Source organism: Myxocyprinus asiaticus, chromosome 48 (genome assembly GCF_019703515.2).
Source record: "Myxocyprinus asiaticus isolate MX2 ecotype Aquarium Trade chromosome 48, UBuf_Myxa_2, whole genome shotgun sequence".
In the NCBI taxonomy this organism is placed as follows: Eukaryota; Metazoa; Chordata; class Actinopteri; order Cypriniformes; family Catostomidae; genus Myxocyprinus; species Myxocyprinus asiaticus.
The window spans coordinates 19,420,208-19,447,716 of NC_059391.1; the positions used below are offsets into that span (position 1 = coordinate 19,420,208).

The 27,509-nt window shown below is 38.5% G+C and overlaps 1 protein-coding gene across 4 annotated transcripts in view; it reads right to left on the reverse strand.

Annotated features, from left to right (window-relative positions):
- The window catches only part of dnajc24 (DnaJ (Hsp40) homolog, subfamily C, member 24), a 71,373-nt gene extending 66,913 nt beyond the window's left edge, over nucleotides 1–4,460 (reverse strand). For all 4 annotated transcript variants that reach the window (XM_051692506.1, XM_051692503.1, XM_051692505.1 and 1 more), the window contains exons 1-2: nucleotides 4,331–4,460; nucleotides 3,882–3,993 (exon numbers count right to left, since the gene is read on the reverse strand). In XM_051692506.1, the coding sequence (XP_051548466.1) occupies nucleotides 3,882–3,989 (108 nt within the window). In that variant the 5' untranslated portion in view covers nucleotides 3,990–3,993; nucleotides 4,331–4,460. The remainder of the gene's footprint in view (nucleotides 1–3,881; nucleotides 3,994–4,330) is intronic.
- Nucleotides 4,461–27,509: the final 23,049 nt, after the last annotated feature.

Sequence of the window (27,509 nt, forward strand, 5' to 3'; positions counted from 1 at the left end):
CTGCTCGCTTTTTGGGGGTTTTCCACTGTGGATAGTACCTGGTATCTGGTACTTTTTTTAGTACCACCTCGGTTGAGGTTCCAGGTGAGCCGAGCCTAAATGTGACGTCAAAACCCTGCAGATCATGGATTGGTCAGAGAGAATCGTCACTACCAGCGTCACTGGATTTGCGACACAGGACATCAACCCGCTAGTTTTAAAGATAGCAACAGCGATTGCAGTATAATTTGTTCACGTGACTTTCGAATTGTAAAAAGAAATGGCTGTGCACAAAATCACGCTGTGGTTAATAAACGAGGTGCAGACGTTCCTCTTTTAAGTAGCCGAGGAGAGGATCCAATGAGAGCTGGATGGGTCGACGTGAAGAGGCGGCGCAACTATGACGATCAGCCTATAATCCCACCCATGTTGAGGCTGCACTAAACTGCAGAAGAAAAGCAAGCTCAGAAAGTAGAGTCGAACCGTGACGTGCAGTGGAAAAGTGCCATAAGACATTAAGATAAGGAACTGCGCAGGGTACTAGCTAAGAGGAATAAATCGATTTGTGTTTCGGACCTTTCAGATCAGATGACTACAGGATGACAAAAGGTAAATAGCTTAAGTAAAACTTTAGCCATAAGTGAAACTTGAGATCAGCAATCTTTAACACTCTCATGTTAATACAAGATACACCACACAAGTTGCTTCTTACATTTATGAAACTACTAAATTCAATCAATCATATAAATGTAATAAATACAGTTATTATGGTCAGTATAGGAGATTAAAGAGTGTGCCCCAAGAAGTTAAATCCCCAAAAGAAATGAGAAATTTCCAAGTTAATCTAAGCCTTGTTTCAATGCAAACTAAATAACATCTCACACCATGCTAGTGGTCGAGAAAAAAAAAAAAGCTACATAATGATAGCTATTTTTGAACTCCATTTGGGCATTTTCACATCAGTGGATAATATTTAATCTTCCTTATGACTTATGTTTTAAGTGTATTTTAGCATGCATAATGCCAATTTCAATGTGCCAATGCACATTTATCATTTTCAAAAATGTGACATTAAGTTTTAATTTTATCTAAGTGAATGAAGATAAAAAGATTTTCAATACTTTTCATTATTATTAGGATATGTTATCAAATTATTTTACATCTGAAAGAACCATAGAGCACCCCCAGTAGGAGGGGCTGTTCTTTAACCATATGAAACAGCAACACTAGCCTGTTTAAATATCTGAAATACTGTTTATATTTCAGTTGTACAGCCCCACTTTAGTAAAACCCAGTTACCATGCAATTTGAACCTTCAATTTTCCCAAAGCAACTTTACTCTTAGCAAACTTTTTCTCTTTTGTCCAAAAAAAAATAAATCTCAACTCAACTCTAGACTGCTGGAGAATAAGACTCTCTCCCCAGTGCTAGAAATGGGGATGTTTTGCTTTCCTTTACTCTTTGTAGGTGAGCTTGATGAGTAAGGACCACAGGTGTGAAGTGCAGCTTAGCCCTGGCAAGCACATAGTGCTGCTCCACAAACATCTCCCTGGGTAGTCTTTTGTCAAATAGACAGTCCCTGTGAACCGAGTTTAAGCTCTGTCGTTACCGAACGTTTGATTGAGAGTCTGATGGAAAGATGAAAACACGCTGGACTGAATGTGAACCTGTGAGATATATTTTTTTACAAATATATTTATATTTGTAGTGTTCTTTTTATATTTAAGTAGATTTGTAATTTTTGTGGAAAAGACAAAAAGAAATAAAAATAGATCCCATTTACTGTCTTAAAATAAATGTATCTGGTCTTGGAGCTTTAACACTCAGACAGACTAAGATGGTTATCACACATTTCATAGTGTCACTTTACAACTTCAAGTCTGCATAGCTCAGGTACTTGTCATAAATACATAAGACAACGAGCGGCTGGAGCTCCGTTAGAGCAGCCCAACCTCCTTCCCCTCTGGAGTTACACGCTTTAATTGTGGTCTCTTTGCACGCATTGTAAAATATTCATTTACTGGGGCTAATGGAGCTTGGAGAGCAGAAACACAATATAAAAGGCTGGGCAATTTGGAGCACTCGCCAGCTCTAACAATATATCATCTCCCTTCAGAGTCTGTGCAGGGAGCGCTGCCACATCCTCCACTGGCCTCTGCAGCCACTCTCTGAATCAAGGGAAAGGGAAATGAGAAGCATGGGGCACAAAGGCTACTACCATCACACTACTGCCACCTACTGTCAGGATGATCACTGGGTTGAAAGAACACAGGACATTGATTTGACTGCAAAAATGAATCCTCTGTATTACAGTATGGATTGCTTTAAGCCTGAGGTTACAGTGATAATGCAAATGGTAAAGTTGATTCTGGACACAGCAAACTGCCTCCTGTCTAACTATCTGGCTATTATATGGAGAAATGGAGATGTGCTTATAAAGCAGTATCATGAATCAGTGTCATTATAAGACACCGATTCATTTGACTGTCATTTAGCAAAAGAATTTTCATTGTTTAAAGAAAAATCTAACTATGGAAACCATGATCTGAACATTATCAATTTGACTACCAATAACTCCCCTGCTGTGTATTATGCAAGTCATTGTACTGGAGTCTTCACACATTCCTACAAATTACATGGGCACACATCCTGATCGATCAACTGGTGTTATGAGATTGCTGTAATTAAAATGGGTTTGGGATTAAACAAATCAGCTTAAGTATAATTTAGCAGGGATAAGTCAAACCTGCAATCTGTATTAATGAGAAATGCTTATTAATCATGCATACACTTAAGCTCGTGTTTAGCGACAACAATTTGTCCTCGGAGGAAACTTTGATGGGAGTCCCAAAAATCACCAAGTGGTTTCATGATCAAGATTTGCATAATCTTCATATTTGCATAAATTCTATCAGTGCTGAACTGGTCTAAGCCACTCTGAAAGCAGTTACGGCTAAAGTGTGTAATTTCTGTGCCACAGAAACCTCCCACCGTCTTCCACCGGTTGTACAAACAAATAGTCCCACCCCAAACTCACACAATGGTCGAGCCAATGTTATAATGTTGGGCTGGACAGGCCGCTCAAACAATCAGAGGAATGTTTTGAATGTTTTTCAAACTACAAATGACTTACAGTTGACTCTACATATTGCACGGTGATACAGGAAATACATTTTACATTGAAAGATATATAAGGATTTTCACTGAAAGAAATATTCCCTGTTCAATAGAAGTTAAGGTCAATCGACAGCATTTGTGGCATAATGATGATTTCACAACAAATAATTTCGACTCATCCCTCCTTTTCTTTAAAAAAAGCAAAACAATCGAGGTTACAGTGAGGCAATTACAATGGAAGTGAATGGGGCCAATTTTTGGAAGGTTTAAAGTCAGAAAAGTGAAGCTTATAATTTAAAAAAAAAGCACTTGCATTAATTCTTCTGTTAAAACTTGTTATTTGAGCTGTAAATTAGTTGAGCTCGTCATTTTTACATAACGCTTTAGTGTTTGCTGACATTACATCTTCATGGCAACGAAGTTGTCAAATTGACTAACTTTACACAGAAAAGTTTAGTAAGCGATTTTATCACACTAAAATCATGTTAACATGCATACTGTTTGTCTTGTGGCTATAGTTTTGAAACAGTAAGTACTTTAACGTTTACGGATTGGCCCCATTCACTTCCATTGTAAGTCCCTCACTGTAACCAGATTATTATTATTATTATTATTATTTTAAAGGAGGTACGAGTCTAAATTATTTTTTGTGGTAATCAAAAATGTCGAAAATGCTGTCGATTTATCTGAACTTGTATTGAACCCAGCATATTCCTTGAACATGGCGCATAACAGTACAGTCTTTATTTTCTAGCATGTTTGGGGAACAATTGCTGGAAACTTACCATGAGGATCAGTTTCTGATACTTCTGTTTCAGCTCCTGTATGTCATCGGTTGGACTTGCACCTAATATTGAGTACCAGTCTTTCTGTGGACTGTTTGTATTTGCCATTTTACTGCAAAACACAAACGGAGGTCCACGTTACAGCATTAAATCTTTAATTATCTGCGCAAAACATAATCTTTATCACAATGACAAGAAATAAAGTGAAGCACATTTCGTTAGCTAAACACCCTCATATTTACTATCATTATTCTTTAAGTAAATAGTTAAAATTTGATCAGTTTAAAACATTTAAAACAACATTTAACAAGAGTTAAGGGGGCAGTTAATTAGCAGCCATGCAGTATGTCACATATTACTACTGAAACAGCATACTCAGCGATAGAACGTATACTGTAAATACATATTTTAAAATAGCACCGTAAAAGAGAACTGTCGTGTTTCCAAACCTAATATGAAGATGTTTTTCTCTGTTTCTATGCAGCTGTTATGAGCGTTAGCTCCTCCAGTCCATGCTGCTTCCCTCCCGTGTGAGCGTTTGTCTCGCTGTTTTACGCTCGGATAGAAACAAGTGTGATTTAACGCGCTGAACTGTTATATTTTTTTACTTTATAAATGATTAAAATGACAAATGTTTATAATTAATTGTTTTTGTAACTTTAACCATTTAATTTCTATTTTTTGGACATTCCAGTACTCTCGAAACAAGAGATGAATGGAACTCATCGAGCTAAATGTTTCTACCCGGTCCTTTTAGGGTGCACCACCTGAAAGGAAACCTGCATGCCGTTTCTATGGAAACAGAGTCGCGTATTCGGTAGGAGGCAAAGCGGCATTTTGGGACAACAGTAAATTTGTGAATGCATTTTCAAGCAGATATTGTTTTCACTTTATAATTAATAGGGTACAACGGGGCTAAAGGCACACATTAATGAAAATTAACTTTTTTTTTCTGGTCACAGTGTATCAAGATTCAAGAAATAATTAAATACTGAAAGAGCAACATAATTTTTGCTAAAAGAAATAACAGATGATTGTTTTGAATAAATTATTATTTAAAGGGGTGGGGGGTATACTGTTATAGATAACGGGGCAATAGTTATAGGGCACAATTTGTTAACTTATATGCAAATAATTATGACAGAGTAAGATACTACTTTTTTTTTTTTTTTTTTTTTTTTGACTAACAAATTAAGATAATGCTTATTCAAAAGAACCAATTCAGAAAAGGGTGCATAATGTCTTGTTTATTTCAATCACATTTGGCATCATTACACCTCAAGTATTCTATAAACAAATGCATCTCCATTGTAATTGGAACAGCCAATGTGAGTCCACTTTGAAAAGTTTTCATAATAAATCTATTCCCACACATAAGAAAAACAATGTGTTTTCACCCCTGTGACGAGGAGGAGGGCGGGGCCTACACATGCCCGGCCCCCAGTCGGGCTAATCCAAGAAGAGGATCAATGCAGCTGGATGCGGCAGCTGCGTATGGCGCTCTCTCTCCCGAACTGCCGCATCCGGCTGCATTTATCCTCTTCTAGGCTGAGTCGCCGATTGGGGACTGGGCGTGCGTAGTTACGGCCCGGCCCCGCCCTCGTTACAACCCCCAAATACTATCCTTTCACTTATTGGACAGTTCTTTATTTATTTGTTTATATATAATCACCTTCAACAAAATTGAAAATGACAAATAACTATTTTGTCTCAAAATAAATGCGATAATTTCCAGGATATTCATTAGCTACATAAATTTGTAATATTTAAACAAATATTAGATAAAATTGCCTCGAAATCAACCTTTAAAAATTACATGCAATGATCTCAAGGATCAGGAAAAATTTGCAGTGCATAGTGACAAACAGCTGTTTAGGAAAGTACTATGGGAGTTTTTGTTGCTATTAAGTGTTTTGGGAGAACATAAAATCAAAGGAGCCTTTAACCCTGATGTACCTACACTTAAATTGTAAATATGATTATATACATTCTCTAATCAGAATCAGAATGAGCTTTAATGCCAAGTGTCCTCACGTACACAAGGAATTTTTATTTATTTTCTATTAATTTTTGTGGTGATAGGAGTAGTGCACACAGAACATTACAATGAGACATAGAATATAAAACAAGGTAAGAGTATAAATAGACAAAAAAAAAAAAAAAAGTCACATGTCATTGGATTTAAAAGCACAAAATATGTATACTTAGTTGACATGAATTTTGGGAGGTTGACGTACTTATATAGCATCTAAAACTATTTTAAAAAGCATTTTGTTAAACGTTATAATTTGTATGCACACAGATTGTATGACCACATATTCATTTACATTAATTGAGACTGCATGGAATATTTATACTCTAGTATATACTGTAGATCTAGTGAAGGCAAAAGGTTACAAATGGTAAAAATAAATAAAATAAAAACCCTCGTAAGAAATGGTGATGAGTTACAGGACCTGGAATATAAATTTTTCCTAATACATTTATCTAATATCAAGATCTAAATCTTGATGTTGATAGAAAAAAGTAAATGGGCATGTTATGCATATCCTGTAAGCTTAGCCTATGGATAAATATAGTTTGTTTGGAGCTGAGACAGATGACTGTGTATGCAAACAGACAGTTGAACATGCAATAACTTTTTTAATTCATTGCAAAAAAAAAAAAAAAATCATAATGGTTCATGTATTTAACTAAAATTATGTCTGCTAGATCTTTCAAAACAGATTGTTTAAATATAAAACTGCACTTAAGAGGACAGTGATTATTTATGGCAAGGGGAAATTAAATTACTATAAAAATGTCATCAAATACATATTTTAGTTTGGCAAAATTAAGCCCAACGCTTCCATCTGGGATTTATGAGAATTACCTTGTGTGACTTTGACAAGGGTTGCAAAAAAAGTTGGTGGATGTTTGTTAATTGCGCTGGGAATTAGCTAATTCACAAACTACAGAGGGAAAAAAAGGAAAAAAAAAAATAAAAAATCACACCAAGCACATCTCAGCCACTGTTCCTGCTGCTAATTAACAAAGTCTTAATGAGCACTTTGATAGATGCCACATGTAACAGAGGCGAAACTGATTGTTTGCCAATGCATGTTTACTCAATTGAGGTTTATTATGAAGCAATTAATAATTCCATGATGAAATGTACAGATTTTTTTGTTTGACATTTCACATGTATAAAGGACAATAACAGCTGTTTGTTTTCTTTTTAACTGAGGTGAGTAATTCATTTTCAGTTTGTCTTAAGGCAATCAAACTCAAAATAGCAGGAAAAGTTTGTGTGCTAATTCTGTTATTATTTACTCACCCTTACGTCCTCTTTTACTTTTGTGTAACACAAAAAGAGATATTAGGCAGAGTGACAGCCTCAGTCACTATTTACTTTCATTGCACAGCAACAAGATGCAGTGAAAGTGAATGGTGACTGAGGCTGTCAGTCCATAACATTATAGTCATAGGGGTTTCAAACAACATGAAGGTGAGTAAATTATGATAGGATATTCATTTTTGAACAAACTATCCCTTTAAGAATATAAAGGTAGTTTTATGCATTCAACATTTGCAGAATGTCACACGGCAATCGAAAAAATGTTTGTCAAACACTGACTGATGTCTTTAATACTTTTTGATGCGGTTGTTATTTACAGAGAATCTGAAGGTGTTAATAAGAAACACTTTCAACTGGTGCACCGTCTAACAACACTCAAATTTTAATTGCTGCAAGAGAAAAGTGAACTTAAAACAGACAGAACAAACTTTACCATGACTTTGTGCAACAGTGCTGACATATAATTATTTGTGCTAATTACCAATTTAGAAGTTGGGTGGAATTAAGCAAAGTAATTAGCAAATTGCATTCTGATTATTTCAAGCTGTCAGTTGTTCTGCTGTTCTTGTGTGCATGAGTGATGCATACTGCATCCTTAAAGGACTCGATGATCAAACGAGTTTAGATGCATCCCTTTGAATGGTTAAGGTCATTAATAAATTAAACTTGATTACTGGTTTTGTTTACTATAGGGATTCTCTCAAGTTAAACAAAGTAGGCCTACATCTGAACAATCTTATCAGTGATGTCAATTTCATAAAATAATTTACACTGTTTGTGAACACTGCAGAAAAAACTTGAATACTCAAAAAACAAAAAAAAAAAACAACCACAAATATGTGAAGACCTTATAGTTTGTAAAATTGAGTGAAGCTCCATGGCAAGAGCAGAACAGTTGTAAATGTTTTGTATTTTACTCTGAAAAATTAAAATGTATCAACTTATTTCTCAGTCAACAATATAATAGATGTTTGAGCCTGAGATAATGAGTGATCAGAGTGTTCACTGACCCACAGCTAGATTTCACCCTGAAATTTGGCTCAAGGAAACTGGCTGTGCCCATGAATCCAGAGATTAATTTATTAAAGATGGGGGCCAAAGACGACATACGTAATCTACTGAACTTTAATCTATTCAGGTATGTCATCTAAAACCCAATGCTCAAGACAAATTTCAGCTCATGGAAAACAGTGACAAACTTATAAGCATAATAGCATCCTGGCATGCATGGGTAAATCTCAGTTGGCAAAAAGAAAATCAAGCTTTTCTGCAAATAGGAACAAAAAGACTAAGGGCAGGTGTTGTCAGCTCACCAATTGCGTCAAGGTGTGTGATAGGGATATATTCATCTTCGTCAGATAGTGTGTGGATAGCTGGAGTCTCGCGATGCCAAGCCACTAAATAAATAAGATGTGAGGCTATTTAAAAATAAATAAATAAATATTATAATAGCAGGTTAAAAGCAGAGCTTGCTCAAATAGGCACTATTGATCCTTGTGTTGAGGTCAAGTAGTTTGTCCTTAAAGGGATAGTTCACTCAAAAATGAAAATTCTCTCATCATTTGCTCACCCTCATGCCATTACAGATGTGTATGACTTTCTTTCTTCTGCAGAACACAAATGAAGATTTTTAGAAGAATATCTCTCTGTAGGTCCATTCAATGTAAGTGAATGGTGGCCAGAACTTTGAAGCTCCAAAAAGCACATAAAGTCAGCATAAACGTAATCCATACATTTCCAGTGGTTAAATCCTTCAGAAGCGATATGATAGGTGTGAGTGAGAAACGGATCAATATTTAAGTCATTTTTTACTATAAATCTTCTTTTGTTTTATAGCAATTTGCATTATATCGCCACCTTCTGATAGGGGCTGGTCAAAGGTGGAGATTTATAGTAAAAAAAAAAAGGATTTAAATATTGATCTGCTTCTCACCCACATCTGTCATATCACTTCAAAAGATATGGATTTAACCACTGTCTTATGGATTACTTTTATGCTGCCTTTATGTGCTTTTTGGAGCTTCAAAGGTCTGGTCACCATTCACTTGCATTGTATGGACCTAGAGAGCTGAGTTATTCTTCTAAAAATCTTAATATGTGTTCTACAGAAGAAAGAAACTCATGCACATCTGGGATGGCATGAGGGTGAACTATTCCTTTAATTAAAATAATGATACAATGCAATGTACTGAAACTACTATTATTCCTATAGTATCGTCATTATTGTGATCAAAAGTTGTTTTTGAGATCAGTGCTTGGCTTTGAAGCAGATTTTATCAATGCTGGATTTAAAATAGCACTGTTAATTTATTATTATAAAGCATTTTTACATAGAGCCTCTATATTGCTCACAAAAGTTTAAGTATATGCATACAATAGTGTATTAAATGAATAGTCATAAACAGATGTATGAGCTAGTTAACTAATTATTATTTTGATATTATTGGTATTGGCTGATAACCTACTTGGCCAGTTATCAGATTTTTTTCAAAAATTACTGACAGCTTTATCAATAAATAATAAAAATGTATTGGGTTTTTTTGTGATTTGTGGGTAAATATTGTGTAAAATGTGTTAATTTTATTTAATACATTTTATGTGCAACTCATTCACCTTTCATTTGTCATTATATCGACCACTGGCATCCCTGCTCTTACATATCGGCATGTGTATGCAGCGTCGAAAAACCCAGACGGATCTTACAGTGAAATCGGAAACAGTAGGTTGATCTTTCTTTACCTAAAATCGGTATGTGCTCACCGAAATTCGAAACACTACCCCCAGTGGCCAAAGCGGTAAGTGTTGTTGTGCATATAACACATGTGAGCTGCATTTTCCAGGTGAAATGTCCACAGAGGGGCACCAAAAGCGAGTTGCAAAGCGAGTTGTTTTTCAATGTAAAGGACGTAATACAGTGAAGAGGAATGCATGTTTTTTTAAACTGAACCCCCAAACCTAAACCTAACCATCAGTGGAGTAAAAATTTAATCTTAGAACGAATAATGTAACCTCCGAATCTGTTTTTTAATGCAGGATATGCAGGATACGAACCCGGGACCTCTAAAACTCTTACTGCTACTGTGCTATTAACAAGTCAAATCAAATCAACAGCGCTGGACTGAGGACCAATCATTATAAAAATTGCCCTTGTGTTTGTTTGCAAAGCACTTCGGTGGTAATCTGGGAAGTATTGAAGTTTCTTGTGTATGTGTGTGTGCTTGTGTTCATCATTTCCATAGGTGAGGGTCTACGATGCCCCCTGAAGGGTGCATTGAAACCCCCTTTCTTCTCCATGAGTACCAACCACTTGTAATGCAAGTAGAGCGGGCAGCTTTGTCCCCTGGTTCACCAATTGTTCCCAGTTGACATGCATGCCCCCTAAATCAGTCTGAAGGGAGCGCCCCCAACAAACACATGGGCAGGGACGTGAGAAAAGAAAGCAAGGCCAGAAAGGATGGAAGGAAAAAGAAGATCCAGGAGAAGAAAACAGAATTCAGTCTCTATGTCTTGGCCATAACATCCTGGTAGGAGAGAGGAATTTGAGTCCTTGAATGGATGCCAAGCTGAAGGACTGCTGTCTCCATCTACATGGGGGGGCCCTTTGGTTCATCCTGGCTGTTAAATCAAACACGGTTTATTTTCAGGGAGAGAAGTGGTCCCGGATAATGAATGTTGTCCTGGATGCATGTCACACCTGAGATGACATAGAGATACCACGGTGGAACGCGGTGCTGAAAGGGGTTCAAGTGAATGATGACGGATTAAAGAGTTATATCTCAGCACGACACGCACTGTATTCACAAGGCCTCACCGGTTAATGCAAATCTACCACAATGGCTTCCCTCGGCAAAGGGGCTAGGAGCAGGCTTTGACCGACAGCAGTTTGGCAGGGAGCCACAAGCAAGGCAGCACCCCTGCCAACCGTCATTATCCATGAGGTGAATTCCCCACCAGTGGGCCGACCCACCGACTCACTGCTCTGAGCTCTCCTGGAGGAGGTAAACTCAGCCCAGAAGCACTCAGCACTTGTATTTGTTTTTCAATGGGAACGCCGACCACATGGGGAACGCAGTCAAAGTGCTTTAGAAAGTAGAGACATTTGGGAGTATTTGTACTGTTTAGAAACTCAACCAAAGAAAGAGTGTTTTCTATTCAATTAAAAGCAAGTAGAAACCACAAAATCCTTTTCCTCCAACTCGTTTTCACTTAATTGAGTTTGATTCGAGCAAGTAGACAACATTTTTTGTTGATTTTTTTTATTTTATTTTATTTTTTTTTAATTTTTTTATTTTGAAGTATACAATGGATTAAATGTCTGGGTAAGAGTATACATAAATATAAACATTCATTAAAACAATTAGTAATTAATACTAATTAGTAAAACAATTAATATATACTGTAGGTTTTTAAAGGTCTATTCCGGGTTCAATACAAGTTAAGCTCAATCTACAGCATTTGTGAGAAAATGATGATGTTACCACCAAGATTATTTAGACATGTCCCTCCTTTCTTCTTTATAAAAAAAAAAAAAAAAAAAAAACCAAAGGTCAAGGTTACAGTAAGGCACTTAGACAATGGGGGCCGATTTTTGCAGGGTTTAAAGGCAAAAATTATAATTTTATAAAAGCACTTACTATAATTCTTCTGTTAAAATGTGTGTATTATTTGAGCTGTGAAAATTTTATTTTTTACGGTCGTTTTAGTGTTTACGGTGTTGTGTCGTCATGGCAATGAAGTTGTAAAATTGGATATAACTTCAAAAAAAAGGTTAGTAAGCCATTTTATCGCTCTAAAATCATGTTAACATGTATATTGTTTAATTCTTGTGGCCATACTTTAGAAACAGTGAATATTTTAACATCTACCGATTGGCCCCATTCACGTAAGTGCCTCATTGTATCCCAAATTATTATTATTATTTTTTTTTTTAAGAAAATGAGGAACGCTGTGGTGATGCTGTTTCCTGTTTCTGTTGCTGCTAGCGCTCATGTTTGTAGCCTGCTAGCCTGCTTAGCATTGCTTATCTTTCTATTTTCAGCATTGAATCTTTAATCTCTCCCATTTTTTCACACACATTTTTTTCCCACTTTTATACTTTTTAATGCGATACAGTTACGTGCATTTTACCGCACACACACGCCTTTCCACTTTTAGTGCGATTAAACCGCACGCATTTTTTACACGGATCATTGCATCAACCTCAAACCACTGGTGATCAGGAACCACCTCAAGAGCAGCAATTACATGAGGAATTCACATCGATCTCAAACCCCTGCTGATCAAAAACCACCACCACAACAACAACAAACAATTGCGGTAAGTCATGGCATCCACTCATATTATCACTTCGTGCATTGCATGCCACGTGAATCCCTCAGCAGTGAGGGATTCATATGTGATAAATGGAATTAAAAGAAATTAGTCAGGCAGATGTACAAGGTTAATGAGTTAGAGACACACATCCGAACGCTAGTGGAAATCAGTGAGAGAGAAGCCGGTAGATACTGTTTTGGATGCGGGTAGTACAGCGAGCAACACACACACTTTGGTTCCGGCTATAGAGCCCCCGCAGCAGGGCATTTGGGTGACGTCTCAGCAGCATACTCGTAGGGCAAAGCGACACCATTCTCCCGTTCCCGTTAGGATTTCCAATAGATTCTCCACACTCAGTGATGCACCCACTGAGAATCATGTTGAAAGCACCCTTGTTATTGGTGACTCTATTGTAAGGTACATGGAAATAGAGACTCCAGCCACTAGGTTGCTGTGGATAGAGCTTAATCGTTGGTGACTTCAACATCCACATAGATAATGAAAATGATACACTGGGATTAGCATTTATCGATGTTTTCAACTCTGTTGGGGTTAGACAAAATGTGACAGGTCCAACCCATCGCCAAAATCATACACTAGATCTAATTTTGTCATATGGAATTGATGTTGATAATATAGGAATTCTGCTGCAGAGCGATGATATCTCAGATCATTACCTCTTCTCTTGTATGCTGCGCTTAGCAAAGGTAACTCAATCTATGCAATGTTATCATTCAGGCAGAACTATTCTTTCAACTACTAAAGATAGCTTCACTAATAATCTTCCAGACTTGTCTCAAATACTCAGTACACCAAAAAGTAGCACTCTATATAGTGTCACCCCCTTTCGATTAAAGAAAGTTAAAGAGAAAAATCATGCACCATGGTACAATGATCACACTCATGCTCTCAAGAGAGCAGCTCGGAAAATCAAACCATGGAAGAATACAAAATAAGAGGTATTTCACGGTGCATGGAAGGATAGTGTCTCTAACTACAGACAGGCTCTAAAAACTGCCAGGTCTGTATATTTGAGCAAACTCATAGAAAATAAACACAACAATCCTAGGTGTTTATTCAGTACTATGGCTAAATTGGTTAGGAATAAAACTTCTATTGAACCAGATATTCCATTGCAGCATAGAAGTAATGACTTTATGAATTTCTTAATAAATTACTGATAAAATCGAAATAATCAGAAACAAAATTGGAATTACGCATCCATCTGCCAGAGCACCCCAGAAGACTAAAATTATTCCCTACGAGCAACTTCAATCCTTCACTGTTATAGGTCAGGATGAGCTAACAAAAAATGATTAAAACATCAAAATCAACAACATGTACTGTATGTTAGATCCAATACTGACAAAACTCCTAAAAGAGGTGTTTCCTGTAATCTCAGAACCTCTTCTTAATAATATTAACTCCTCGGTATCCTTAGGGCATGTCCCAAGAAACTTTAAACTGACAGTTATCAAACCGCTTACCAAGAAACCACAGGTTGATCCAGGAGAATTGGCTAGTTACAGACTGATTTCAAATCCCCCATTAATGTCAGAAATACTAGTAAAGGTAGTGTCCTCCCAACTATGTTCATTTTTACAGAGAAATGGTATATATGAAGAATGTCAGTCAGGATTTAGGCCCCATCATAGTACAGAGACTATATTTATCAGAATTACAAATGACTTAGGGTGCATCTCAATCAGTTCCCTAGTTCAGTAGTCAGGGCACTGATCAGTGAGTCGGCTATTTTTAGGGCTGTCTCATTTGCAAAATCGTTCCAGGTTTTGGGCCTTGGCCCACTCAAAATGGCAGCAGAGACCGCATGGCCCTTTGTTCTATAATCAAAGGAGAGACATTGAACTCAGTTTGCCAGGATCCTTCACAAATTCACAACTGGATGCGAAGTCCCACCCATGGACCCAGTCTCAAATGCCATTGGTCGAAAGCGGCCTACCACTGATGACGTCATCTTGTCAATAAAACCAGCGGACAGATGTAGTTCGGCCTCTCTGTGCTAAGCTCTGCCTGGCTGTTAAGTGACATCTGTACTGTGCACATACTGAAGGAGTTTTCCCTCCGTGTTGGACTGAGAACAAAGAGACCACGTTTTTATAACCTCACCATTTGGCCACGGGTAGTGTAAGATTAACTTAGCTTTGTTCAAGTCTTATAGTATACTTATAACAACCGGTTCAGTTTCACTGTAAAGCAACATTGAATTTATTTTGAAAAACAAAAAGGCGACCAGTTTCCCTTCTCCCTCTTTTTCATTCAACGTTGACTACTTTCTGCATTCTTCTCCATCGCTGGATCCGAAGAATAAAGCAGAGACGCGTCTTTTCGCTGACGAGCGTAAGACAAGGGACCATCCAGACCGTTTCTCCTGACCGCTTTATGCAACAGGAATTCCAATGGACAACCCTACTGAAATCACACAGGATTTCCCAAGTAAGGCTTGATATCTGGGCAGATTTAGTTTAGAAACTCTGATTTTTTTTTCTTTTTTTTTTTCTTGTGAAACTAAATCTTATTTTTGATTCTAAATGCTGATGTTTTGAGTATATTTGTATGTTAAACTCTGCTTGTTGTTTCGAGTTGGGAGATTTGTATTTAGTTTTCTTTTGGGGTTAAGTTTATTTTGTTGAGTGATCTGAACTAGTAGTTCAGTCCCGCTGTTACAAGCGGTTACACTTAATTAAATTGCATGCACTTTTCCTCTCTCTCTCGCTCTCTCACTGATATTCATTGAGTGAGCGGTGCCGCGTTTTATGTTCAACTCAGGCTGGTGAACAAAATTCTCCCGCCTGTTTCGTCAGTTCCTTTGTGTGTCCGCTCATTTCCACCCTCACGTGGTATCAGCTCCATTTTGATTCCTTTGTTACCGCATCTGGGGACACACACACACACACACACACACTAGCATATAGTAATCGGATAGTATTGGCTGTGTTCACTACTGCTTGATTATAATAAATCTTGTAATATTATAAGTACTCCTGTTTGTTTTTGTTTGAATATTGTGTTGAAGCCAACCTCTGCCACGTGAAGAACTCCCAAGTTACCTCAGAGTACTGTTATTTTATTGGTGTTAGAAACTAACTGTAACTAATTACTATTAGATTTGTATAGCAATAATTTAACTAGTTTTTCCCCTTTTGATTAACAATTAAGATACTCAACCTACAGGGTAGATTTTGTTTTGTGAGACTCAATCAGTAACTTGCTATCATTTTTCTCTTTTCAAAGAGTGGTGCCCAGAGAATAGAATGAGTTAAATTCTATTTAATTATTCCATAATTAATAATTTCCGATAGTAAAACTGATTTAAACACCCAGTAGCACCTACACGGTGCACAGAAACATTCACTCCCTAAAAAAAAAAAAAAAAAAGTCCCACAATGTACCATTAAAACAGGGAGCATTGTTGCTTACTATGTTCCCATACAACAAACATTTTAGTTAAGAGGGTTTAAAATACATGTCAATATATTTTTATTTCTTTATGACATTTAATCGTTTATTATACCGCCGTTCATTTGAATATCTTCAACGAAATGAACAATAGTTCCATTAATACAGCGATGGTGCCGATCAATAACAGCTGCACTTGAATGCGCAACCTTGTTAATGTGTTGCAGGTGATTGAGTCATAAGTGTCCCAATGATCAGTGGATCAGTACCCTTACCAAAGCCCGAATTAATGTTCACGATATACAGACTCTGACACAGGAAGCTGATTGAGACAGTTTTGCTCTCATCGTCTGATCGTGGCTGCATTTCTCTTCTAGTGCTTTTAGATCTTAGTGCTGCCTTTGATATCATAGATCATGACATTCTCTTGGATAGGATTGAGAATTATGTTGGCATTTGTGGACAGGCATTAGCTTGGTTTAGGTCCTATCTCTGACCACTACCACTTTGTGTAAATGAGGAACTGTCAGATCACATTAAAAGTTTAAGTATGGAGTGCCACAGTGTAACACGGCAGGCAAGGATGGAAGATCTAAGTGCAGCTTTTAATAGAAACAAGAGATGAACAAAGTAACTCAAATAACACGGAACCCAGTACAGAACACGATACATGTGAAGACTGACAAAGGAAACAGGGAAAACAAGGGCTTAAATACACAGGGGCAAACAAAGGAACACCTGTGGAAACAATCAGGGGAAAACCAAATCAAAGTGAAACCACAAAAGACTACAAACTAACAGGAAGTAAACAAGAATTAACAAGTCAATTTTTTTTTTTTAAATTCTCCTTGGTGTGGGGGAAAACAGTTCAGGGGGGCACAAAGGGAGCAGAGGAACAAGGCAAAGTCAGGGAGGCTTGAAACCAAGGCGGAGCTGGAGGGATGGAGAGCCAGGGCGACACTGCAGGCTCGAAGGACCAAGGAGACCAGGGCAGATCAGGCGGACGGCCAGGAGACTCTGGGGGCGGAGCCGCGGGAGGAGACTCGAGACAGAGTCCTGGATGAATGGAAATGACCTCCGTGGTCACAAACATGGGAGGAGACTCGGGAACGGAAACTTTTCCTCTGGATGGTCGAAGTTCGCAATGCTGGCTCTGGGACAGGCGAGGCTGGCAACTCGTTGACCGTGGCAGGCGTGGGCGCAGGCAATTTGAGGTGGAGTCTTCATGGACCTACGCACCGACATCAGTTGCAGATCATACAACTTCGAGACAGGGGCCGTGGAAGGCTTCGAGAAGTGAGACGAGGATGCAGGTTTTGGCCTGGGGTTCCCGCCATAATCCACTGTATAAGGGGAACCGCAAAGTTCCATGGCCTTCACCTATTCGCCGAGCATCCAGTGAGAATCAGCCAGAGGCATCAGTTCCCTCAGTGCACTATTCAGACTGCCCAGAAGAAAACCACCAGAAAGCGGTCTGGATAGTGCACTACATTTGCCAGCTCTAAAAACTCACGGACATGATCCTCAACTGGATGGTCCCTGTGTTGAAGGAGCAGAATTCTGACAGCCGCTAGATCCATTTTTTGGTCAGTCTTTCTGTAACACGGCAGGCGAGTATGGAGGATCTAAGTGCAGCTTTTAATAGAAACAAAAAATTAACAAAGTAACTCAGAATAAAAATGAAAACAAAACAAAGAGAACCCAGTACAGAACATGACAATACATGTGAAGACTGAAAAAGGAAATAGGGAAAACAAGGGCTTAAATACACAGGGGCAAACAAGGGAATGAGGAACACCTGTGGAAACAATCAGTGGAAAACCAATCATAAAATGAAACTACAAAAAGACTACAAACTAACAGGAAACAGGAACTAAACAAGAATTTCAACAAAAGTCAATACAAAAAACAGGGAATATGTGAAACACAGGGATCAGTTTTAGGCCTCCGCTTTTCTCCCTATATATGCTCACCCTGGGAGACATTATCAGCAACCATGGAATTCGTTTTCACTGTTATGCCGACAATACACAACGTTATATTTCTTCGAACTTGACAAAATTTCACAATTTTCAAAATTAACAATGTATAAATGATATCAAAGAGTGGATGGCTAGAAATTTCCTTCTACTCAATTGCAATAAAACAGAAGTACTTATTACTGGAACAAAAGCCTCAAAAAATAAGATGCTAAAATATAATCTGACTCTTGATGGATGTACTGTAATGTCAACTTCTACAGCAAAAAATGTAGGTGTTATAATTGTTAGCAAACAAAAACACATGTCTTATTCTTTAACCCTACGTTAATTTTATTCTATTTCTTTCCCTGTCTAAACCTCTGGATTATATCTCAAGGTTACCAGAGCCTGCCAGATCCATCTCCGGTCCTGCCTGATGTCCAATTCCCACTGTGTCACTGAGCGATGATGACCAACTGCAGCATGGGCCAGCCAGACTTCACTTCAGTCTACTAAGACAGACTTTACAGATGATGAATTGATGCAAAGTCAAAGACATAGGATTCTTTATGAGCCACTGTCTGAAGCATGGGCCCAGAATGGAGTTCACCAAAATTACCTGCCATAAGTTTCCAACCGGACTGCTCACTGAATGATACCTATATCAACTTGAACAAAGGAGGGACAACACTCGCTTAAACTACATAGAAAATAAATGAACCACTAACAAAAGCCTTCATCTGTGCAAATCAAAGGATAATGCATCTACATGTACAGTATTTCCTCAGTTAATTACGGATGACTTTAAGGACTTTAAACCTTATAGTTCATATAAAATCGTTGACCCAAAACCATTACTTAGTTTAATCATTTTAACCACTAATATTTCAAAATAGTGGTGCCCCAATCAGGAAATTTGAGGCCGATACCAATCTCCGATTTTTGAACATGAAGATCAGTCAATACAGCTACCGATTTTTTTATTTTTTTTATTTTTTTTTTATTTTTATTTTTTTTTAAAGTGCCTTTTGCCACACATTTGCAAGTTATATACTGCAGTTATATGTTTATGCCTCACACAGTAAAATTACGGTAACACTTTACAAAAAGGTTCCATTTGTTAACATTATTTAACAACATTACTGTAGTTAACATAAACTAATTAACTTAAAGGTGCACTAAGTAATTTTTTCCTCATTAAAAAAGCTGTACTCCTTAAGAAATGAATTGTAATTTTGAGGCATATGTAGGAAAAAATTGGTTTTATTCTACATGGAGAGCACATGTGGGCTGCCATGTTAGATTCACATGACCAGCCAAATACTACTCGCTTAATCTCAGTAACCATCCTGTTATTTGACACTTTCACTCACTGATTAAAGTAATCATGGCTGACTGTGAATTGTGAATTTTTACATTGGCATCAGTAACTGAAAACTATTGCGTTTGAATGATGCTGCATCCAGGCCCCTAGGTGTCAGTGTAAGTCTAAGACAAAATGAACATGAACTTACTTATAGTGCACCTTTAATGTTAGTTATAACATATACTAATACATTTTTAAAATCAAAAGTTGTATTAGTTAACATTAATGCACTATGAACTAACATGAACTAACAATGAACAATTGTATTTTTATTAACTAACATTATGATTAATAAATGCTGTAAAAAATGTATTGTTCATTGTTTGTTAATGATACCTAATGCATTAAATAATGTTAAAGAAATGAAAATTTTTATAAAGTAATACCAAAATTACATTACAATTACATTAATTGTGAATTGCTAACATTTATTTGTATTGAAAACAGTTATGAATAGTTCTGTTGTCAGTATCAAAAGGTCATTGTGACATACTGGCAACCAGTAAAAAACCATGAGAGCATCACACACAGTAGATATATGTCCAAAAATAAGAAAGACATATCCATTACAAGCTCTAAAACTGCTCCAGTGAGAAATCATTAATATCTATGATTTGTTTACTGTCTTTGGCATTTTGCTGTAACATAAATCACTAATTATTAAGCAAATGCGTGAAGACGCAGTGCTGTTAAGGTTAAAATGTAATTGCTGTGATTAGTGGTATTGTGATCAACATTAATCGGATTTAAATTGTGATCCTCACAGAATAGCGCTGGGATGATTGACTGATGATGAGATATTGAGAGCATCAGAGCGCGCATGTTTGATTGACACTGAGAGCACTCATGTTGAAGAGAGTGAAGCTAAAAGCGCTCATGAAGGCTCAAACAGTCTCTGTCGCTCCACACAACATCTGATTGTCACGTGTACTCAGATTTGTATTTGCACGTTTATTTGTTTAATTAGTTTTATACCCGTTAGCAGCCTCTTTATCCTCTTCCTGCTCACTGTGCAGCTAGTCAGAATAACTACATATTGACTCTAGAAAATGGGCAACTTAATATTCATACACGTGCGATTCTTACACATTTTTAAAAATAAAACTGCATATTCATGTGAATTGCATCATGTCTGAAAGTTTAAATTCGTGAATACTTAGAATTGCCAACTTAGAATTTAGAGTGGCAGTGTATGTGTGATTCCCTGCATGCTGCAAAAAAGATCGGCTTAAATCTAGGCACAATCACAGATTTAAGACGAATATCGGTGGATTTCGATCGGTGGCCGATCGATTGGTGCACCCCTGGTTCAAAACATAAAAAACTAAAATTGGCATTTTCTTTTGTAGCATAATTTCATGTACAGCTGCTTTGAAACAACACCTGTTGTGAAAAGCACTATACAAATAAATCTGACTTGACTTGACAAGTCAAAATTAATCAACATTATGCCACAAATGCTGTCGATTATGCTTAACTTGTATACTGAACCCAGAATTTTCCTTTAAACTTTTGGTGATAGAGATGCATTACTTCCACATACAGTACATCATGTTATGATATTGCAGAATATAAAAATGATGAATATCGTTCTATTAAGTAAAATGTTTTTGCAGTCAGATGGTCTTCTTGCTGACTTGATCCCACTAAATTCAAGGTGTTCTCAGTTGAACGCTTCAAAAAACTAACTGAAATGTTTATTGTTGTCTTCTTGCTGCAATATAATTGTCATAGCATTGATGGCTGCAATGCCAACACAATGAACAGTTACTGTAATGTGAAAATATGTTAGCAGTATTACCATGTATATATATCTTTGTTAAAGACAAATTTAAAGGTGAATTTACACTAATTAATATTCCATCAGCTAAGCTTTTAATAGGGGATATGCATGCTTTCATATTCTCTTCCATCAGAGCGCTGTTAAATTAAGTTGTTCCTCTCCAAATGGGTTGTGCATGCGATCATGTGCTATTTATCCTGGCCCAGGAGAAGCCCAAAAAACGGTGCCATCTTACAGCCATGTTTATTTATGAGTCCTTTGCTGGGTGCCAAGTTTTGCGGCCCGGAACTTCTGTGCTGCAGCTGTGTTTCCTTGGCTGGCTTTCATGGCGACACGCACGGCTGTTCTCTGTGCACCCCAACTCGGAGCGCTGTTGGCACGGCCCAGCGTAACTTTGCGCTCTGGCTCTTTGCTGGATCAGCAAGCTTTACCTAGCGAAATCTGCTGCTAGTGCTGTGGGCTTTGACTGATAATCAATCTTGTGTGCCTGCTTGACAGTTGTCACTGGGACAGAAAGGCGGTGCAGGTGGCAGATGGGGCCTGTCTGCTGTGAGAGGAGATGCTAGGTGAGCCCAGGCCTAGCCCAGTGTGGAGAGGTGAACTTACTGCACAGATTTAGTTATTTTCTCCATAGATGTTTAGAGGGGACAAACTGAGATCAGCATAGGTGTAGAGAACAATGGCTTAGAACTAGTGGGGGGAAAAAAGCCATCATGATCTGTTTTTATTTTGGCAATTGGCAATCTGATTGATGATTTCAGTCTTTTTAGAATAAAAAAAAACAACAAAAAAAAAAAAAACTATATGATAAGGGATAATTTCTCATTTCTAAGTATTTAAAAACTAGAAGTCCCCATACCCAAATTATAATTGTTGATATGCCCCTGATTATACTTGTAAATGGGTGCTTTTCTAAATATACACAGCTGGCCATAGCATTTCTGATTTTATATTTCATGTCCCTGCACTTTTAAAAGGTTAAAATGTAGAATTTTTACATTAACTTTGCATTTAACTATTTCAACTATCCCTTGCGCTCTGCCTGCATAATACTTTACGCATTGTTGATGTATTTATAGAGCTTTGTCTATTGATTTGCATGTGTAATAAAAAAAATAAAAAATAAATAATAATAATAATAAAAAAAAAAAAACCATTACGAATAAACGCCAATGTTTTAAGGAAAAAGGAAACTTGAACTTCTGATCAGTTCTAAAAAAAAACAACAGCTGATTCGTCCACATTCTGTTTACAGCACTAATAATAAATACATAAAAACATGTTTAAAAAACATACTTCTTCCCTATCTCATGAACCGTGGAATGAAGGTGTGTGCACTAAGCAAAAACGAGCCAGCCACAGGTGCGAGGTGTGAGAAAAGACCGAGCTGTCAGCCCGAGTTTTCCACTGTTTGCTCACGGAGCTGATGTGTTGTGACAGGCTGTGATTGACACAGGGAGGTGTGATCGGCGCGGGTCTGTTTGTTGGGCGGAAGAGAGCGGCTTTTCGTCTGTTAACTGCTGACTCCTCGCGAGTAGCGACGCTGCGCGGGAAACTTGTTGAGGCAACGACAGGTAGCGTGCGCTAAAACACTACTCCTCGCGACAAGCGCGGGCTCATGTGTAATTGCTCTGTTGTTTTCTCTACTTCAGGCCGAGTCGGGGCAGCTGTTAAATGAAGCACAGGGAAACCGGAATGTTCCCACACGCACAGACCGACATGCCTGTTAGGTGAGCGAGGGCAAAGCTGTCCGCCAAGGCGTGATTAAAACACACATATCCACGCTCAACACGTGTTGAGAAACATGACCTTTTTTTCTTGAAAACAGAAGGTGCTGATGAAAAAACAGATTTTAGTAATAGCCAGATATGTATAAAAATGAGGCATGGCGAACACTTTTGATAGTTTTAGTCATTGAATGCTATGCAGGGTTTCCACTGCCTTGGAAAACCTCTGAAATATCAGGGAATTTTACATTTGTGGTTTTCAGGTCTGGAATAGTCATGAAAATTAGGAAATTCTTTAAGTCATGGTCATTTCTATAATGAGTATATGTAATGGGAGCCAGCTGGTATTTGATTGCTGTGCAGTGTGTAAACCTCACTCCCCTAGCCTTAAGAGGCGCACTAGCGAGTGACACTAGATGTTGTAGCCTTTAGCCTCCTCTTAGCAGGATGGTTACAGTGGTGGCGTGACTCAGATGGGAATGAGGTTTGAGGTGGTGAGTGTAATGAGAGTAGGTCATGCAAGACCGGTTACATATACATTTTTCAATTTTTGCTAGTTTTGCTCTGCTCTGTGATATTTTATTGTGCTTGTGTCAAATGTAATTTATCTAAAATCATTTAATATTGGGGACATATTAACTTAAATGAGTAATTTTTTTAAACTTAATTCCTAAGACTTGTATCTGTCATACAAAAAGTGTTGGAACCTTGGTTTTGGTTAATCTTGTCTTGCTTAAAGGGGTAGTTCACCCAAAAATAAAAAATATTTCATCATTTACTCATCCTCATGCCATCCCATGTGTGTATGACTTTCTTCCTTCACCAGAACACATTTGAAGAAAAATAGAAAAATAGCTCAGTAGGCCCTTAAAATGCAAGTTGATGGTGATCAGACTTTTGAAGCTCCAGCGGTTAAATTAATGCCTTCTAAAGTGACACGATCGCTTTTAGTGCGTTTTATTTATTTTTTATCCCATTTTCTCCCCAATTTGGAATGCCCAATTCCCACTACTTAGTAGGTCCTCGTGGTGGCACGGTTACCTCAATCTGGGTGGTGAAGGATAAGTCTCAGTTGCCTCCGATTCTGAGACCGTCAATCCGCACGTTTTATCATGTGTCTCGCTGTGCATGACACTACGGAGACTCCACACGTGGAGGCTCGTGCTATTCTCTGCGATCAACGCACAACTTACCACACGCCCCATTGAGAGCGAGAACCACTAATCGTGACCACAAGGAGGTTACCCCATGTGACTCTACCCTCCCTAGCAACCGGGCCAATTTGGTTGCTTAGGGGACCTGGCTGGAGTCACTCAGCCCACCCTTGATTCGAACTTGTGACTCCAGGGGTGGTAGTCGGCGTCAACACTCGCTGAGCTACCCAGACCCCAATATTTAAGTACTTTTTAACTAAACCATCGCTTACAGCAGCAGCATACGCATTCACAAGTGTTGAGTTCACGTGGTCTCTCGTGTTTTGATTTCGTGCTGCTATATTACAGACATAATCTCATGTTTTTCTCTTGGTTGAGACATCCAGGATAAGCACACAAACACACCATTGTGAGTAAACAAACAGATACAAATCTAGATCTAAACCAAAACCAACGATGCTGCTCTTCCGGGTGTGGCGCACGTACGTCAGTTCTCACGTGAACATGCCTACGCGATTACATCACGCGCATACTGATGCAGATCGGAAGCGAAGGGGTATAGTTAAAAAGTACTTAAATATTGATCTTTTTCATACCAAAATTGATCGTGTCGCTTTAGAAGACATTAATTTAACCACTGGAGTCGTATTTATGACGTTTATGCTGACTGAAATTTTTGGGTGAACTAACCCTTTAAATACTGTTGGTGTTTTATGCAATATGGAAAATGCTAATAAAAACAAGGAGTGATTTGTAAATTCTATTCACCCTGTGCTATATTGAAAGCACTACAACACATTAGTTGAAGTTTTACCTTTGAATTTAATAGATTTATATATATATACACTATATTGCCAAAAGTATTCGCTCATCTGCCTTTAGACGCATATGAACTTAAGTGACATCCCATTCTTAATCCATAGGGTTTAATATGACGTCGGCCCACCCTTTGCAGCTATAACAGCTTCAACTCTTCTGGGAAGGCTTTCCACAAGGTTTAGGAGTGTGTTTATGGGAATTTTTGACCATTCTTCCAGAAGCGCATTTGTGAGGTCAGATACTGATGTTGGACGAGAAGGCCTGGCTCGCAGTCTTCGCTCTAATTCGTCCCAAAGGTGCTCTGTCAGGTTGAGGTCAGGACTCTGTGCAGGCCAGTCAAGTTCTTCCACACCAAACTCGCTCATCCATGTCTTTATGGACCTTGCTTTGTGCACTGGTGCGCAGTCATGTTGGAACAGGAAGGGGCCATCCCCAAACTGTTCCCACAAAGTTGGGAGCATGGAATTGTCCAAAATCTCTTGGTATGCTGAAGCATTCAGTGTTCCTTTCACTGGAACTAAGGGGCCAAGCCCAGCTCCTGAAAAACAACCCCACACCATAATCCCCCCCTCCACCAAACTTCACAGTTGGCACAATGCAGTCAGACAAGTACCGTTCTCCCGGCAACCGCCAAACCCAGACTCGTCCATCAGATTGCCAGATGGAGAAGCATGATTCGTCACTCCAGAGAACGCGTCTCCACTGCTCTAGAGTCCAGTGGCGGTGTGCTTTACACCACTGCATCCGATGCTTTGCATTGCACTTGGTGATGTATGGCTTGGATGCAGCCGCTCGGCCATGGAAACCCATTCCATGAAGCTCTCTACGCACTGTTCTTGAGCTAATCTGAAGGCCACATGAACTTTGGAGGTCTGTAGCGATTGACTCTGCAGAAAGTTGGCGACCTCTGCGCACTATGCGCCTCGGCATCCGTTGACCCCGCTCTGTCATTTTACGTGGCCTACCACTTCGTGGCTGAGTTGCTGTCATTCCCAATCGCTTCCACTTTGTTATAATACCACTGACAGTTGACTGTGGAATATTTAGTAGCGAGGAAATTTCACGACTGGACTTGTTGCACAGGTGGCATCCTATCACAGTACCACGCTGGAATTCACTGAGCTCCTGAGAGCAGCCCATTCTTTCACAAATGTTTGTAGAAGCAGTCTGCATGCCTAGGTGCTTCATTTTATACACCTGTGGCCATGGAAGTGATTGGAACACCTGAATTCAATTATTTGGATGGGTGAGCGAATACTTTTGGCAATATAGTGTGTATATATATTCACTCATGTCAAATCAGATGATTGCAACATGCTCCAAAAAAGTTGGGACAGATGAGTGTTTACCACTGTGTAACAGAACCATTTCTTCTAATAAAACTTTTTTAGCATTTCTGTCTTCAGTGCCCAAGTTTAAGTTTAGCAAGCAGAATTTTACCCCATTCATCCATTATGCAGGTCTTCAGCTGCGCAGTTGTACAGGGCCTTCATTGCCATATTTTGCTATAATGCGCCACACATTGTCAATTGGAGACAGGTCAGGAATGCAGGCAGGCCAATCTAGCATCCACACTCTGCTTATGCAGCCATGCTCTTGTAATCAGGGCAGTATGTGGTTTGGAGTTGTCCTGCTGGAAAACCACTTCTGAATGTGCATGATCTCTGATCTCTTAGACATCACTGTCTTAAAAACCATCATTTGTCTGTAATTGATGTCATGGCATGGGTTCAGGAATACTTTGGTAAACCTTTGTCATACAACACTCCACAGATGCAAGTTAAAGGGGTCATGACATGCATTTAAAAAAAATAATAATTTTAATAAGTTACTTGAGGTTCACTTACAATATTAGTAAAGTTTTTTGCAAAATATATTTGTAAAAAATTATCATTTTCCACACCCATTCTGACCCTCTGTCAGAAAAGCTTTTTGCAGTGAGGAAGTTTTGAGTTCTGAAACTTACAGTATGTTTTTATAGTACAATTACCTAAACTCAGCAAGAAAAAGAAAAGAAATGTCCTCTCACTTTCAACTGCTTTTATTTTCAGTAAACTTAACGTGTAAATATTTGAATGAACATAAAAAGATTCAACAACTAAGACATAAACTGAACAAGTTTCACAGACATGTGACTAATAGAAATTGAATAATGTGCCCTGAACAAAGGGGGGTCAAAATCAAAAGTAACAGTCAGTATCTGGTGTGGCCACCAGCTGCATTAAGTACTGCAGTGCATCTCCTCCTCATGGACTGCACCAGATTTGCCAGTTCTTGCTGTGAGATGTTGCCCCACTCTTCCACCAAGGCACTTGCAAGTTCCCGGACATTTCTGGGGAGAATGGCCCTAGCCCTCACCATCCGATCCAACAGGTCCCTGACGTGCTCAATGGGATTGAGATCCAGGCTCTTTGCTGGCCATGGCAGAACGCTGACATTCCTGTCTTGCAGGAAATCACACATAGAATGAGCAGTATGGCTGGTGGCATTGTCATGCTGGAGGGTCATGTCAGGATGAGCCTGCAGGAAAGATACCACATGAGGGAGGAGGATGTCTTCCCTGTAACGCACAGTGTTGAGATTGCCTGCAATGACAACAAGCTCAGTCCGATGATGCTGTGACACTGCCCCAGACCATGACGGACCCTCCATCTCCAAATCGATCCTGCTCTAGAGTACAGGCCTCTGTGTAACGCTCATTTCTTTGACGATAAATGCGAGTCCGACCATCAGACCTGGTCAGACAAAACC